This window comes from Colobus angolensis, unplaced genomic scaffold, assembly GCF_000951035.1.
Source record: "Colobus angolensis palliatus isolate OR3802 unplaced genomic scaffold, Cang.pa_1.0 Scaffold188, whole genome shotgun sequence".
NCBI classification, from domain to species: Eukaryota; Metazoa; Chordata; class Mammalia; order Primates; family Cercopithecidae; genus Colobus; species Colobus angolensis.
This window is the reverse complement of record NW_012115021.1, coordinates 2319038-2334486: the sequence shown is the minus strand read 5'-3', so window position 1 is coordinate 2334486 and position 15449 is coordinate 2319038. Positions and strand designations below refer to the sequence as shown.

The following is a 15449-nucleotide window of genomic DNA, read 5'->3' as shown; positions in this document are numbered from 1 at the left end:
CCTGAAAACCATTACTTTTTGTCCATACGTAGGGACTATTCAATAAACTGAACCTATCAGAAAAACAAAACTTACTCAAGCTCTTACTTACAGCTACATGGAAAAAAAATCTTACAAATCTTGGAAGAACTCTATGCCTGGCTCCCAATCGGTACAATTGTTGACAATGAAATCCTGGTCATCCATGGTGGGATATCAGAGACCACAGACTTGAATTTACTCCACCGTGTAGAGAGGAACAAAGTAAGAAGTAATGTTGGCATGAATCTTCTCTCAGGGATTTAGAAGGGAATACGTACCTCTTCATTTATTATTTTGAACTGATTTGTGTTTTAGTGGTTGTAACTCTAAAAAGATTATAGATTTTATTAGAATATATAAAAGTATACATTTTAAGAAAAATCTATGACTGCATGATAAAGAACTAAGTGGGTAACTTCTATATATGGAAAAAAATTTAAATTCATGTTGAGGGTGGAAAAATGAGGAAATGTTGGCATTTTATGTAGTTTCTAAAAGTGAAAAATCCTGATTTTTAAAATTAAAATCTCAATTAATTCATTCATTTATATTGTGGTAAAATATACATAACATAAAACTTGCCACTGTAACCATTTTTAAGTGTATAGTTCAGAGGTATTAAGTATATTCACATTGTTGTGCAACCATCACCATCACTACCATCTATTTACAGAATTTTCCATCATCCCAGACTGAAACTCTGGACCCGTTAAACACTAACTACCCAGTCTCCCCTCTCCCAGCCTCTGGCAACCACCATTCTACCTTCTGTCTACGAATTTCACTACTCTAGGTACCTTATATAAGTGAAATCACTTATATAAGTGGAATTTATTTCTGAATTGATATGATTTCCCACATGATACACATCAAATAACTTAGGATAATTTTTTTGGAAATATCTTTTGAAATGTTTAAATAATCATGCTAACTACAAGCAGAGCAGGAACTAGTATGGAACCTCTGAGACAAGTGGCAATGTGGTGCCTGTGAAGATCTCATGCCTCGTGAAGGGTTCCTTGGACGGGTCTTACAGGGTCACTGGAGTTGTCTTCCTCCTCTACCTGGGCCAAGAGGAAGCCCTCAGGCTAAGAGGTGTAGGGGGCACCACATGGGTTGAGGACCAGTAATAGCTGTAGAGCCAGATGATGCTCTATGGTCCTAGTGGGAAACCTGAACTTTTACCCCTCAGGACTGATCATCAACTTCCAACCAACCCTGGGCGAGGGGTGTCTAGAGCTGGAATTTAATCTGATAGAGACAGAAATGTGACCCCAGTGGCACCTTGACTTTTTGGATCCTTTATACCTTTATACACATGTGAATGAGAACGTTGTTGCTAGCATCCTCCCGTCTTTTTAATTAAAGTTTAATAAGTCTGACCTCCAGACCAGATGAGATCCCCTTTCATATACTGTCAAGCCCCTTGTACATATCTTTCATCACAGTTACCAAATTTAAGTAAGAAATTGTGGTACTGTTTGTTTATTATCTTCCTCTGTTTTTCTAGTCCATTGATAAAACCCCAGCACCTGGGATGTAGTAAGTATTTAATATTCATTAACTATCTCCTGAGACATTTAAGATCAAAGCGGGGCAAACCTAAAACAAAACTGAGGCCGGGCGCAGTGGCTCACGCCTGTAATCCCAGCACTTTAGGAGGCCGAGGCAGGCGGATCACGAGGTCAGGAGATCGAGACCATCCTGGCTAACATGGTGAAACCCCATCTCTACTAAAAATACAAAAAATTAGCCGGGTGTGGTGGTGGGCACCTGTAGTCCCAGCTACTCAGGAGGCTGAGGCAGGAGAATGGCATGAACCCGGGAGGCGGAGCTTGCAGTGAGCTGAGATCGCACCACTGCACTCCAGCCTGGGCGACAAAGTGAGACTCCGTCTCAAAAAAAAAAACTGAATAGAAAGCTTTTTACAGCCCTCTCCTGATTCTGTGGTGATTTTACATACCACCCTTTCCCACCTCACCAACTGATGATGGTGCGTCCTGGCTTACATCTCTTGTCCTGTTGTAATTATTAATAGCACCTCCTTTTACTCTTAAAAAAAGAAAAATCAGGCCGGGCACGGTGGCTCCAGCCTGTAATCCCAGCACTTTGGGAGGCCGAGACGGGCGGATCACGAGGTCAGGAGATCGAGACCATCCTGGCTAACACGGTGAAACCCCGTTTCTACTAAAAATACAAAAAACTAGCCGGGCGAGGTGGCGGGCGCCTGTAGTCCCAGCTACTCTGGAGGCTGAGGCAGGCGTAAACCCGGGAGGAGGAGCTTGCAGTGAGCTGAGATCCGGCCACCGCACTCCAGCCTGGGTGACAGAGCAAGACTCTGTCTCAAAAAAAAAAAAAAGAAAAGAAAAAAGAAAAATCCCAGTTGCAGCCAGGCATGGTAGCTCACCCCTGTAATTCCAGCACTTTGGGAGGTTGAGGTGGGCAGATTGCTTGAGACCAGGAGTTTGAGACCAGTCTGGTCAACATAGCAAGACCTCAGCTCTACAAAAAAGAAAAAAATTAGCCAGGAGTGGTGGTGCACACCTGTGGTCCCAGCTACTTGGGAGGCTGAAGCATGGGGACTGCTTGAATCCAGGAGTTTGAGATTGCAGTGAGCTATGATTGCACCACTGCACTCCAGCCTGCATGACAGAGAGACCTTGTCTCAAAACAAACAAACAAACAAAAAAATGCAACAAAACCCAGTTGCAATAAAATTTAAGCCCACTCTAAGTTTAAGGTAACTTTCCCATTATATCAGCGAGTAGTCAAGCCAATAAGACATTTTGATCAAGATATAATAGTCAGTATTAACATAATGAGTGGATTAGATTCTAGCCAAGAGCACAAGGGAACATGATGTCTTTGTCAGTCAAATACTGGCAAACACAGGGCATGAATGCCACACTCTATCGCCACCTGCCCTATGACTACAGTGCTAATCAGTCATGGCAGCCTCTTCCAATTGATCAGATTGAAAACTTTTGCTTTCCTGAGGTTAGCCTGAGCAGCCAGCTCTATCAAGGGCTTTTTGAGATATTGAGAAGATGCCTCTGGGATGTCCCTCACTAGCTCTGTGGAGATCCCAAGTTGAGAGCCACCTTAACATAGTAAAGACTGTGAGGCTCTAACATTAGACAGACAGAAGTAGGTTAACATCCTGCCTCTGCCACTTCCTGGGTGACTGGGCAACATAGTGAAGTTTTTAATCCTTGGTTTCCACACTTATAAACTGAAGATAAAAATACCTACCATATCGGATTGTTGGGATGATTAAATGTAATTACCTATATGAAGAAAATGGTGGCCAGGTTTGGTGGCTCACAACTGTAATCCTAGCACTTGGGGAGGCTGAGGCACGCGGATCACTTGAGGGTAGGAATTCAAGACCAGCCTGGCCAGAAAGGTGAAACCCTGTCTTTACTAAAATACAAAAAAATAGCTGAGCATGGTGGTGCACACCTGTAATCCCAGCTACTTGGGAGGCTGAGGCGGGAGGATCACTTGAATCCAGGAGGCTGACGCTGCAGTGAGCCAAGATCAAGTCACTGCACTCCAGCCTGGGCAACAGTAAAACACTATTTCAGAAAAAAAGAAAGAAAGAAAAAAGAAAAGGGAAGGGAAGGGAAGGGAAGAAAATGGCATATACTACTAAACATATAGCTCTCTCCTCCTCCAGTTCTCTCTTCTTTTTTCCTGATATTTGATTCTGAGGTTTGTGTTTCAGTCACCAATACAGATCCTGGGGAGGAGTTTGTGGGCCAGCAATTTTCTCAAGATATCTACAGTTTCACCTCCTTCAGGGATCACTGTTCTACCTGCTCATAAGACTGGCTTTAAAGATAGAAATTCAACTTGTATATTGTTTGTGTCTTCTACCCTTCCTTGAGTGAGGTTGAACTGGTAACACATACTTGTTGTATTAAATATCGTTGAACTGTAGTGAAAATAATAGGTTCAACCATTTGGAACTCTATCAGATGAGACATAAAAGTAGATTTTTCCAGTCCAATTTTATAACCCCCACTTTCCCATCCCATAGGACCCTCCAACCCTCTGTGGCAGGAGGGACTGTACTTCCTGATTTACACCTGTGGTCATCATGGTATCAGTGTTAACAGGGGAGGGGAAGGGTTGGGGGAATTTGATGACAACCTCTATTCTAGGTTCATTTAAGGTATTTTGTAAGGTGGGCAGGTTGAGGGGGGTCAATGCAGAGGGACTAAAGCATGAAGGAAGATTCTATAAAACTAAGATTCTGGTTTAGTATTTGTCAAACTCCCCAGCAAGGCATTTGGGGAAAGATGGCTACTAGGACTCCCCAGGGGAAAATGGTGGTGTAGTGCCTTAGGGAGAGCTGGGGCAAAGCATCCCGATCCCAAGTGGCCTCGAAAACTTCAAAGCCACACATACTTAAGAGACCATGTAGCCTCGCTCAGTGAGCTCATCAGAAATGAGTTGCGTACAGCTGGGCATGGTGGCTCATGCCTATAGTCCTAGCACATTGTGAGGCCGAAGTGAGAGGATCACTTGAGACCAGAAGTTCAAGACCAGACCAGCCTGGATAACATAGCAAGACCCCATCTCTACAAAAAAAAAAAAAAAAAGAAGAAGTGAGTTGTGTGGACCCAAGTCCAGAGGGTCCTCCCAGAATGTTCTGCTCTGCCCGTAATGGGGACATTTGCTGGCAGGAGACAGGGCAGGTAGGCTGTGAACTAGCTAGCAATAGCTGAGCTTGAATTTCTACCTAGCTCAATGAGACAGGACCTCAGAATAAGATTCAATTTCATTTCTGAAAAATAAAGGTAAGATTTCCTACACACTCTAGTTTGTAAAAGAAACTAAGTACCTACCACAGAGAATTTGTCTATCACTGAACTATGGCCACTAGTATAACAGAAGTATTGTTTAACACTGTTTTGTTTAAAGAGATGGTGCTACAAAGAAACAAGTATAAAATCACAGTCTCCGCTTGTGTAAGGGAACAAGAGGGATTCTAGTAATTGATGCCCTATCAGAAAGACATTTTGTTTTCCAAAGAAACACAGCAGTTTTGTTGCCAGGATTGGAGAACATCGTCAATGGCTGGCAGAGTCAGGCTGAGAACCACAATACATTTAGGTTGAAGGGCTTCTGAAGTTTTCAACCTATGTCTCCTTTAAGAACTTTCTTGGACACAGATGTATCTTTTCTCATTTCTTCTGGAAAGCATAACAAAATGCACAGCAGCCACCCTCTTAAGAGGTGTTTCTGAACTCCTGAAAATCCTATGGCTAGATAAAGGCTCAATAGGAGACTCGTTGCCCCTACCTTAGCATCTTCCATTTTCTGTGTGGATGCCACAGAATGTGTTTAACACCTACAGAGAAACTCCAATGAAACACAGAAACTCTTTCTTTATAGGGCAATGTCTGTAATTGAAAAATGTACCAACAGATTGTAACAGACCCACTTTACAGACATCAGTGGATAAGTGAGATGTAGGAGGTGGGTGAGATGCAAAAAGTGACTGTGTGTTTTTCACTGGGTTGTGGCACCACGATATAGAAAGAATCCCAACTGGGACTGAAGTCTCTGTATGCAATGGAATAAGCAGAGGGGTGGACTAAAGCATGAATTTGTTTTATAGATGAAATCTGTGCTGATACCTCCAATGGAAAGTAGAGACTATGACACTGACTCGAAGCACAATAAAGTAGGTGTGACTTTTAATGCACATGGAAGAATCAAAACAAATGGATCTCCTATTGAACACTTACCAAAGCATGAATGGGAACAGGTAGGTAATCAGGGTGTTCACTGCAGTGGCAACAATGACACCAGCATGCATGCTATCCCTTACAATATATAGATAAAGAGTGACTTTACCTTCACAAGCAAACCACATGATTCTCTTGGAATTCATCACTATATTTTAAACAGCTTTATTGAGATATAATTCACATACCATGTAACTCACCCATTTAAATTGTATAATTCAATGGTTTTTAGTATATTCACAGTGTTGTACAACTAGCATCACAATCTAATTTTAGAACGTTTTCATCGTCTGAAAAAGAAACTACATACCTATTAGCATCACTCCCCACTCCCTTCTGTAGCCACCCTGTGCCACCTAACAGCCTTAAGCAACCCTCAGTCAGCTATCTGTCTTTACAGATTTGCCTATTCTGAACATGTTGTAGAAATGGACACATAAGTGATGTTTTGTGTCTGGCTTCTTTCACTCAGCACAATGTTCTGGAGGCTCATCCATGTTGTAGCATGTATCAGTACTCAACATCTATTTGTTGCTGAATAATATTCCATTATATGGATATACACATTGTATTTATTCATTCATAAGTTGATGGACATTTGGGTTGTTTCCACTTTTTGGCTATTATGAATAATCCTTCTATGAACCATCACATACAAGTTTTTCTGTGCACGTATGTTTTTATTTCTCCTAAGTGTATACCTAGGAGTGGAACTGCTGAGTCATAAGCTAACTCTTAATCAAGTTTAACATATTTTTTTTTTTTTTTTTTTTGAGACGGAGTCTCGCTCTGTCGCCCAGGCTGGAGTGCAGTGGCCGGATCTCAGCTCACTGCAAGCTCCGCCTCCCGGGTTCCCGCCATTCTCCTGCCTCAGCCTCCCGAGTAGCTGGGACCACAGGCGCCGCCACCTCGCCCGGCTAGTTTTTTGTATTTTTTAGTAGAGACGGGGTTTCACCATGTTCGCCAGGATGGTCTCCATCCCCTGACCTCGTGATCCACCCGTCTCGGCCTCCCAAAGTGCTGGGATTACAGGCTTGAGCCACCGCGCCTGGCCAAGTTTAACATTTTAAGAAAGTCCCAAACTGTTTTCCCAAGTGGCTGCACCATTTTACATTTCCACTAGCAACGGATGAAGGTTCCAGTTTCTCCACATCTTCTCTAACACTTGTTATTGTCTATCATTTTGATTATAGCCATCCCAGAGGGCATGAGATGGAATCTCATTATGGTTTTGATTTGCATTTCCCTAATGACTAATGATGTCAAGCATCTTTTCATGTGTTTATTGGATATTTGTAGATCTTCTTTGGAGAAGTGTCTATTCAGATCCTTTGCCTATCTAAAAAATTGAGTTATTTATCTTTTTATTATTGCATTGTAAGAGGTTTTTCAAATATATTCTACATACACATCCTTTATCAGGGATATTATTTGCAAACACCCTCTCCCATTGTGTGGGTTGTCTTTTCCCCTTCTTGATGGTGTCCTTTGCAGTACAGCAGTTTTTAATTTTGATGATGCCCAGTCAAAATGATATATTTTTTCTCTTTAGTTGCTCGTGTTTTTGATGTTGTATCTAAGCTACTGCCTAACCCAAAGTCATAAAGATCTATCACTTCGTTTTCTTCTAAGAATTTTATACATTTAGCTCTTAAATTTAGGTGTCTGATCCATTTTGAGTTAATTTTTGTGTGTGATGGGAGTTGAGATTCCAAATTCTTTCCGTTTTATGTGGATATTTAGTTATCCCACCACCGTTTCTTTTTTTTTCCTTTTTTTTTTTTTTGAGACAAAGTCTCTCTCTGTCACCCAAGCTGGAGTGCAGTGGCGCGATCTCGGCTCACTGCAACCTTTGCCTCCCAAGTAGTAGCTTGGATTACAGGCATGCGTTACCACACCCGGCTAATTTTTGTATTTTTAGTAGAGATGAGGTTTCACCATATTGGCCAGGCTGGTCTCGAACTCCTGACCTTAGGTGATCTGCCCACCTTGGCCTCCCAAACTGCTGGGATTATAGGCATGAGCCACTGTGCCCGGCCACCAGCACCATTTCTTAAAAATACTATACTTTTCTTATTAATTTTTCTTGACACCCTTATCAAAAAATCAGTTGACCATAATAAAAGGATTTATTTCTAGACTCTTAATTATAGTTCACAATTCTATGTTTATCCTTATGTCAATACTGTACAATTTTGATTACTGTAGCTTTGTGGGAAGTTTTAAAATTGGAAACTGTGAGTTCTCCAACTTTGTTCTTCTTTTTCCAGATTGTTTTGGCTATTCTGGGTCCCTTAAATTTCCATATGAATTTTAGGATTAGTTTGTCAATATCTACCAAAAAGCAGCTGGACTATTGGTAGGGTTGCCTTGAATCCATAGGTCAATTTGGGTACTGTGGCTGTCTTGAGATGTCTTTCCATTTATTTAGATCTTTAATTTCAACAATGTATACACATATACACGTCTTGCTCTTGTTTTGTTAAATTTATTCCTAGGTGTTTTTGATGCTATTGTAAATAGAATTGTTTTCTTAATTACATTTTGGATTGTTCATTGCTAGTGTATAGAAATACAACAGACTTTTATATACTGACATTGTGTTGTGAACTTTGATAAACGTATTAGTTCTAATGGTTTTTAGTGGATTTTTTGAGATTTTCCACATACAAGATTATGTTATTTGTGAATAATTTTACTTCTTCTTTTCCAATCTGTCTGCCTTTTCTTTTCCTTTTTTTCTTTTTGCTTAATTGCCTTGTCTAGAACCTCCAGTACACTGTTGAATAAAAGTGAAGAGAGTAGATATCTTTGTCTTGTTCATGATACTGGGGAAAGCATTCAGTCTTTCATCAAGTATGATATTAGCTGTGTATTTGTTTGTAGTGGCCTTTTATTACATTGAGGAAGTTTCTTTCTATGCTTAGTTTATTGAGTGTTTTTATTGTGAAAGAGTGTTGGATTTTGTCAAGTGCTTTTTCTGAATACATTAAAATGATGTGTTCTTTCCCTTTATTCTATTAATATGGTATGTTATATTAATTGATTTCAGAGATGTTAAACCAACCTGACATTCCTGGGATAAATCCCACTTACTCGTGATGTATAATCCACCTTCTATGTTGCTGGCTTCCATTTGGTAGTATTTTTTTGAGGATTTTTGCATTTATATTCATAAGAGCTATTGGTCTATAGTTTTCTTTTCTTGTGATATCTTTGTCTGGTTTTGGTATAAGTTTGGCCTCATAAGAGGAATTAGAAAGTATTGTCTCCTCTTCTGTGTTTTAGAAGAGTCTGTGAAGGATTGATTTTAATTCTTCAAATGTTTGATAGAATCCACCAGTGAAGCCATCTGGGCCTGGGCTTTTCTTTGCAGGAAGTTTTAAAATTACTGATTTCAATATTTTTCCTTGCTATAGTTGTATTCAAATTTTTTGTTTCTTCTTGAGTAGTTTGTGTTTTGGTAGTTGTGTCTTTCTTGGAATTTGTTTCATTTCCTGAAACAAATTCATTTCATGAAATTCATTTCATCTACTTTATCTAATTTGTTGACCTAAAGTTGTTTGTAGTACTCCTTTGTAATTTTTTTTCTTCTGAAAGTTTGGTAGTAATATTCCCTCTTTCATTCCTGATATTAGTAATTTGAGTCTCCTCTGTTTTTTCTTGGTTTCTCAGTCTCACTAAGGTTTGTCAATGTTATTGATCTTTTTGAAGAACCAACTTTTAGTTTTATTGATTTTTCTCTATTGTTGTCTATTATCTATTTCATTTATTTCTGCACTAATTGTTAACAGTGGAGGGTGTCCAGGTTCTTGGCGTCTTGAACAATGAATTGGACAAAAACACACAAACAAAGCAAGGAGGGAATGAAGGGTTTTATTGAAATGAAAGTACACTCCACAGTGTGGGCGTGGCCTGAGCATAGGGGCTGAAAGGCCCTGTTATAGAATTTTGGGGAGTTTCAATACCCCCTAGAGGATTCCATTGGTTACTTGGAGTACACCCTATGTAAATGAAGAGTTTGAAGTAAAGTTACGAAGTCGTTTACAGCATAAACCCTATGGAAAGGATATTTCCTGTCATAGCTGAAATGTGAATTGGCCTTATGTTCCCTGCCTCCAGACCCTCTTTTCCTGCCTCATAATCTTTATCATTTCCTTCCTTCTGCTTGTTTTAGTTTAGTTTGCTCTTCTTTTTTTAGTTTCCTTAGAAGGTAATATCATTGATTTGAGATCTTTTTTATTTTTTAATAAAGATACAAATCTTCCTTTAAGTACTGCTTTAGCTCCATCCGTTAAGTTTGCTATGTTATTAAACAATTGCTACTGACTTAAAAAAAATAGTTTTGCTATGTTGTGCTTTTGTTTTCAATAGTATTGTCTAAATATCCTTGTGATTAACTTATCTGTTATTTGGTAGTGTGTTGTTTAATTTCTACATATTTATGAATTCCCCACATTTCTTTCGTTTATTGATTTAAAATTTAATTTGATTGTGGTCAGAGAACACATGCGTTGCCTGATTTAAATTCCTTTAAAACTTTTTTCTTTTTTTGGTAAATCCTTTTAAAATTTGTTGAGGCTTTTTTTGTGGCCTAGCATATGGTTTATCCTGGAGAATGCTCCATGTGCACTTTAGAAGACTATATATTTCACTCTTATTGGGTGGAGTGTTTTATATATGTCTCTTTGAACATATTTATAATAGTTGCTTTGAAGTCTTTGTCTGCTAAGTCACCGTCTAGTCCCTTCAAAAGCAGTTTTTATTGCCTGCTTCCCCACTCTGCCTCCTCACCCCCCACCCCCTACCCCTGCCCTGCCCTGCCCGTGTGTGAGTCATACTTTTTTCTTTGCATGTCGTGTAATCTTACATTGTAGTAACCCTAGGTAGTTATTCCCATGCCCCTCTGGGGCTTGTTGTTATTTGCTTTTTTGTTTGTTTGTTGAGTGACTTGTCTGGACTAGTTTAGTGAAGTCTATTCCCCTTCAGTGCGCAGCCTCTGATGTCACTGTTCACAGAGTGCTGCCTTGGGCATGCATACAGTTTCTCCGACCACCCGGGCTACTGTGGTTTTAATTGGGCTCTCTTTGTCTCTTTCCCTGATCTCTCCTTTAAGCTTCGTACCCATCTGCCTCTACTTGAAGCAGTCCCAGCTGCTAGCCTTCACTAATTGCTAGCTGATTGCTCTATTGTTTTTAACAATGCCCTGGCCCACACAGTGCTCTACAGTCTGATCCGATTAAAGTTGGACCGCTTCGCAGGGGCAGGGCTTTAACCACGTTTGAGGCTTACTCCGACCTCCACACAGGCTCTTTTCTCATCTGTCTGTTTCCCCAATTCAGTCTGTTAAATTTCTTCTAGCTGGTGTACTGTTGCTACTAGTATCTCAGCACTACCATCCTCCTCGTAAAGGCTTATTCCCAACATCTCCACTGTTTTCAACAGGGCCTTTAGGCATGAACTTCCTTGCACTCTGTGCCAAATAAGGCCGGTCCCATTAGGCAGCGTGGCAGTGCTCTGTTCTTGACCTGCCTCTCCCCCTGGGCCAAACCACTGTGCCATCACACTGCAACTGGGAGCAGGGACAGCGACCCACTTTTCCTCCAGTGACAGCCCTGTTCCACAAGCGGGGTAGTAGGCGGGGATGATAGCCCCTGGTCTTCTTGGTTTGCCCTTCCTGGCACAGCACCTCTTCCTTATGATTGAGCAAGTGTGGGGGCAGTTGGGGGTCTAGCACCTGCAGGCTGCCATGCCTAGGATAGGGCTTCTGCCCAATGAGTGGGGGAAGTGAACCCCAGTCCTCTCTGCTGTGCTTGCCTGGAATCCAGCTTCTGTAATGCAGAGCTGGGGGGAATGAGGGATGCTCATCAGCTTGCTGCTTCTGAGACAAAACCATAATCCTCTGCTGGGAGCTTGGGGAAGAAGGAGCCCCGTCTTGGATGCGTCCACTTGAAGTAGAGCATCCTTCATGCTGATCAGTGAAGGGAGTTAGAGTAGCTCATGGCTCAAATGCCACACACTCTGTTGGCATCAAAATTTAGTAAGTTTTCTTAAATGTTTCTCCATATGCTGCATGCCATTAGGACAATTTCCAGTGGCTTTAACTGTTTTAATTTTTTTTTAAGTGATTTTCTGCTGGGCATGGTGGCTCACGCCTGTAATCCCAGCACTTTGGGAGGCTGAGGTGGGCGGATTGCTTGAGCCCAGGAGTTGGAGACCAGCCTCGGCAACTTGGCAAAACCCCATCTCTAAAAAGTACAAAAATTAGCCGGGCGTGGTGGTGCATGCCTGTAGTCCCGGCTGCTCGGGAGGCTGAAGCAGGAGCATGGCTGCTCGAACCTGGGAGGCGGAGGCTGCAGTGAGCTGAGATCATGCCACTGCACTCCAGCCTGGGCGACAGAGTGGGACCCTGTCTTAAAGAAAAAGATGTTCACAAGTTAAATGGTTGTTTCACTGGGGAGGGGGTCTGCCAAGCCCCTAACACTGCCATTCCTGTCATTATGTTGTCATTTTGAGACCTGTACTTAGTATGTCTATAAACATGGATGTAAAGGCAATAAGCCGTGTACTCATCTTTGTGACAGCGTGCATATCCGGAGCTGCCTGTCTGGAGTCTCTGGCAGCTTCTGGCATGGAGTGAGATCTATAAATATTCCTCTCATTCATTCATCCATTCAACAAGAATGTATTGATCACTCCTGAGTACTCTAGCTCATTTGTCTTGGTGAAATTTGGCGTTTTTCTAAATTTCCAGTCCTACATTTTAACTGCTTTCTTGTCAGTTTTTACCCCATATGGCAGGGATGAGTTCTTAAGAACAACAGCTATGTGTATTATGTCATTAAATCTTTAAAGCAACCTGATGATGTAGATAATATTATTCCTGTTTCCCAAAAGAAGACACTGAAGCTCACATAAGTTGAATAATTTTCTAAATGATGGGTCTAGATTTGATTACAAATTTGTTGGACTCTACACTTCTCATTTTTAACTGTTAGGCCACACCATGTCTCTCACTGTAGGAGAAGATGTTACAGGACACTGGGTTTTGTTTGTTTGTTTGGTTTTTTTTTTTTTTTTTTTGAGATGGAGTCTCACTCTGTCACCCAGGCTGGAGTGCAGTGGCGCAGTCTCAGCTCATTGCAACCTCCGCCTCCTGGGTTTAAGCAGTTCTCCTCTCTTAGCCTCCGGAGTAGCTGGGATTAGAGGTGCCCGCCACCATGCCCGGCTAATTTTTCTATTTTTAGTAGAGACTGAGTTTCACCATATTGGTCAGGCTGGTCTCGAACTCCTGACCTCAGGTGATCCACCTGCCTTGGCATCCCAGAGTGCTGGGATTACAGGCGTGAGCCACTGTGCCCGGCCCCAGAACACTGTTTTTCAACTTCTTGGATGGGAATGTTATGACCTCTTAGAAAGGTCTTTTGTAGACTTTTCTTCAGGTTTCCTGTTCTGAAAGAACTGAAGTAAAATTATTGGAAATGGACTCATGCTTAATGATAAAAGTGTTCTTCCTGTAGATAGAATCATAACCATAATAAGTAGCTTTCGTTTTCAGATATAAACACACATACATGCATTTGCAATGTCACAAGTACACATAGACACATGCCCACATGATATTGGTTACATCTGTAGCTGGGAAACATAATCAAACAATTACCAAACAGTGTTGAATTTCTTACTTCCCTTCAGTAATTGTTAAAGAAACCTCTATTTCTTGATTTAGGACCATTATACCTTGATTGCTGAAAATGTTGACTAAAATGTGATTTCTGGTGTAAAGTGTACCCTAATCAATGAGGAGACACAGAGGTAGGCAGAAAGACAGAGGGAGAAATGGTATTCTTCATTGGCTGCGAGTCCAAAATATTTAAAAATCAAGTAAGCATGAGAGGCATCTCATAGCAAATAGGAAAGGATGCCTCCTTAAACCTTGACATCCAAATCCCAAAGACTGAAGGTTAGAACAAGCTCTTCTAGGATTATGATGAATAAAGAAGATAATGTTAAAGAAATGGGAGCTGCACACCAAGAAAATTGTGGCCTCTGAAAGCCTAGATGAGTTAGAGCCGTAAGAAGTGGGAGGGAGGAGACTAGGGCTCATTATTCCACAACAGAACCTCCCGCTCCCCAAACAATAGAGATATGGCGTCTTGCAGACCCCAAACACATGATCGGAGCTGACATTGGGTAAAATGGGCCAGAACCTCATTTCTGATGTTTAATCATTTCAGTTGTGCCCCTAATTTTCTTTCCTCAGTTCCTGGTACATAGTGGATAAACACACACATAAGTTATGCTGGAGCCGAAATTTCCAGATAAAAACAGAGCTCACAATTACTTTATTTCTTAATATCTATGAGCTGTTTTGTATAAAGATCATATACTCTTTATTTTGTCTTGTAGTCATGGAAATTCATAATTCTTGGCAGAGTGCTATAGTTTAAATTTTCCCTTATGTTCACTGAGATGTGGGGATATATTTAATCAGAGTTAAGTCACTGTACAGAGATGAATATGATACTCTTTAAGACAGACTTACAAGGAGACAGAGGCCAAAAAGATTTCAAAAATAATTTAAATTATTTATAGCCTGAATGACTCCCTTCTCTTTATTCATTCATTTAACAGGTATTTATTGAGCACCTACTATGTGTCAGACACTGTTCTAGGCTTCTGGGAAATGTCAATGACTAAATAAAGATCAGTTACCTTGCAGAGCTTACATTTCAGGGGGAGGAGTTAGATGATAAATAATACAATAATAAATAAATGATACGATATCTTAAGTGATAAGTTCTTTTTTTATTATTATTTTTAGACGGAGTCTTGCTCTATCTCCCAGGCTGGAGTGCAGTGGCGCAATCTGGGCTCACTGCAAGCTCTGCCTCCCGGGTTCACACCATTCTCCTCCCAAGTAGCTGGGACTACAGGTGCGCACCACCACGCCCAGCTAACTTTTTTGTATTTTTAGTAGAGACAGGGTTTCACTGTGTTGGCCAGGATAGTCTCAACCTCATGATCCGCCCGCCTCGGCCTCCCAAAGTGCTGGGATTACAGGCGTGAGCCACTGCGCCCGGCCTTAAGTGATAAGTTCTATGGGAAAAATAAAAACTAGAGCAGAGTTGGGGAGAACAGGAAAACTGGTCTTGGGGACAAAATTGCAATTTTTTTTTTTTTGAGACAGGGTCTCACTCCTGTAGTCCAGGTAGGAGTGCAGTAGTGCAATTACGGCTTATTGCAACCCTGACCACCTGGGCTCAAGTGATTCTCCCACCTCATTTTTTGATTTTTTTGTAGAGACGATGTCTCACTATGTTGCCCAGACTGGTCTTGAACTCCTGGGCTCAAGCGATCCTTCTTCCTCTGCCTCCAAAAGTGCTGGGATTGCAAGCATGAGCCACGGTGCCCAGTAAAAATTGCAATTTTAAATAACGTAGTCAGCTGCATTGAGGCGGCTCCCAAGAGGGAAATGACTTGATTGAGGTCTCTTGGCTAGTTAGGGAGTGATAGAGTAGGATTTGATCCTGAGGTTGACTCGAATGTCCATGTTCTTTTTCTGAAGGGATAGATGAGAGTGACAGGCATTCTCAGGAATGACGTGACCTACTTTAGTCAGCCCTTATTCAGTGAGGCCTAAAGGGTGGACAGGGAGCAGGAGGAAGG

At 41.3% G+C, this 15449-nt stretch overlaps 1 protein-coding gene across 1 annotated transcript in view; it reads left to right on the top strand.

Annotated features, from left to right (window-relative positions):
• PPEF1 (protein phosphatase, EF-hand calcium binding domain 1) overlaps positions 1 to 15449 on the top strand; it is a 152134-nt gene that overhangs the window by 107968 nt on the left and 28717 nt on the right. The window contains exons 14-15 of the mRNA XM_011940215.1: positions 94 to 243; positions 5651 to 5800. Of these exons, the coding sequence (XP_011795605.1) occupies positions 94 to 243; positions 5651 to 5800 (300 nt within the window). The remainder of the gene's footprint in view (positions 1 to 93; positions 244 to 5650; positions 5801 to 15449) is intronic.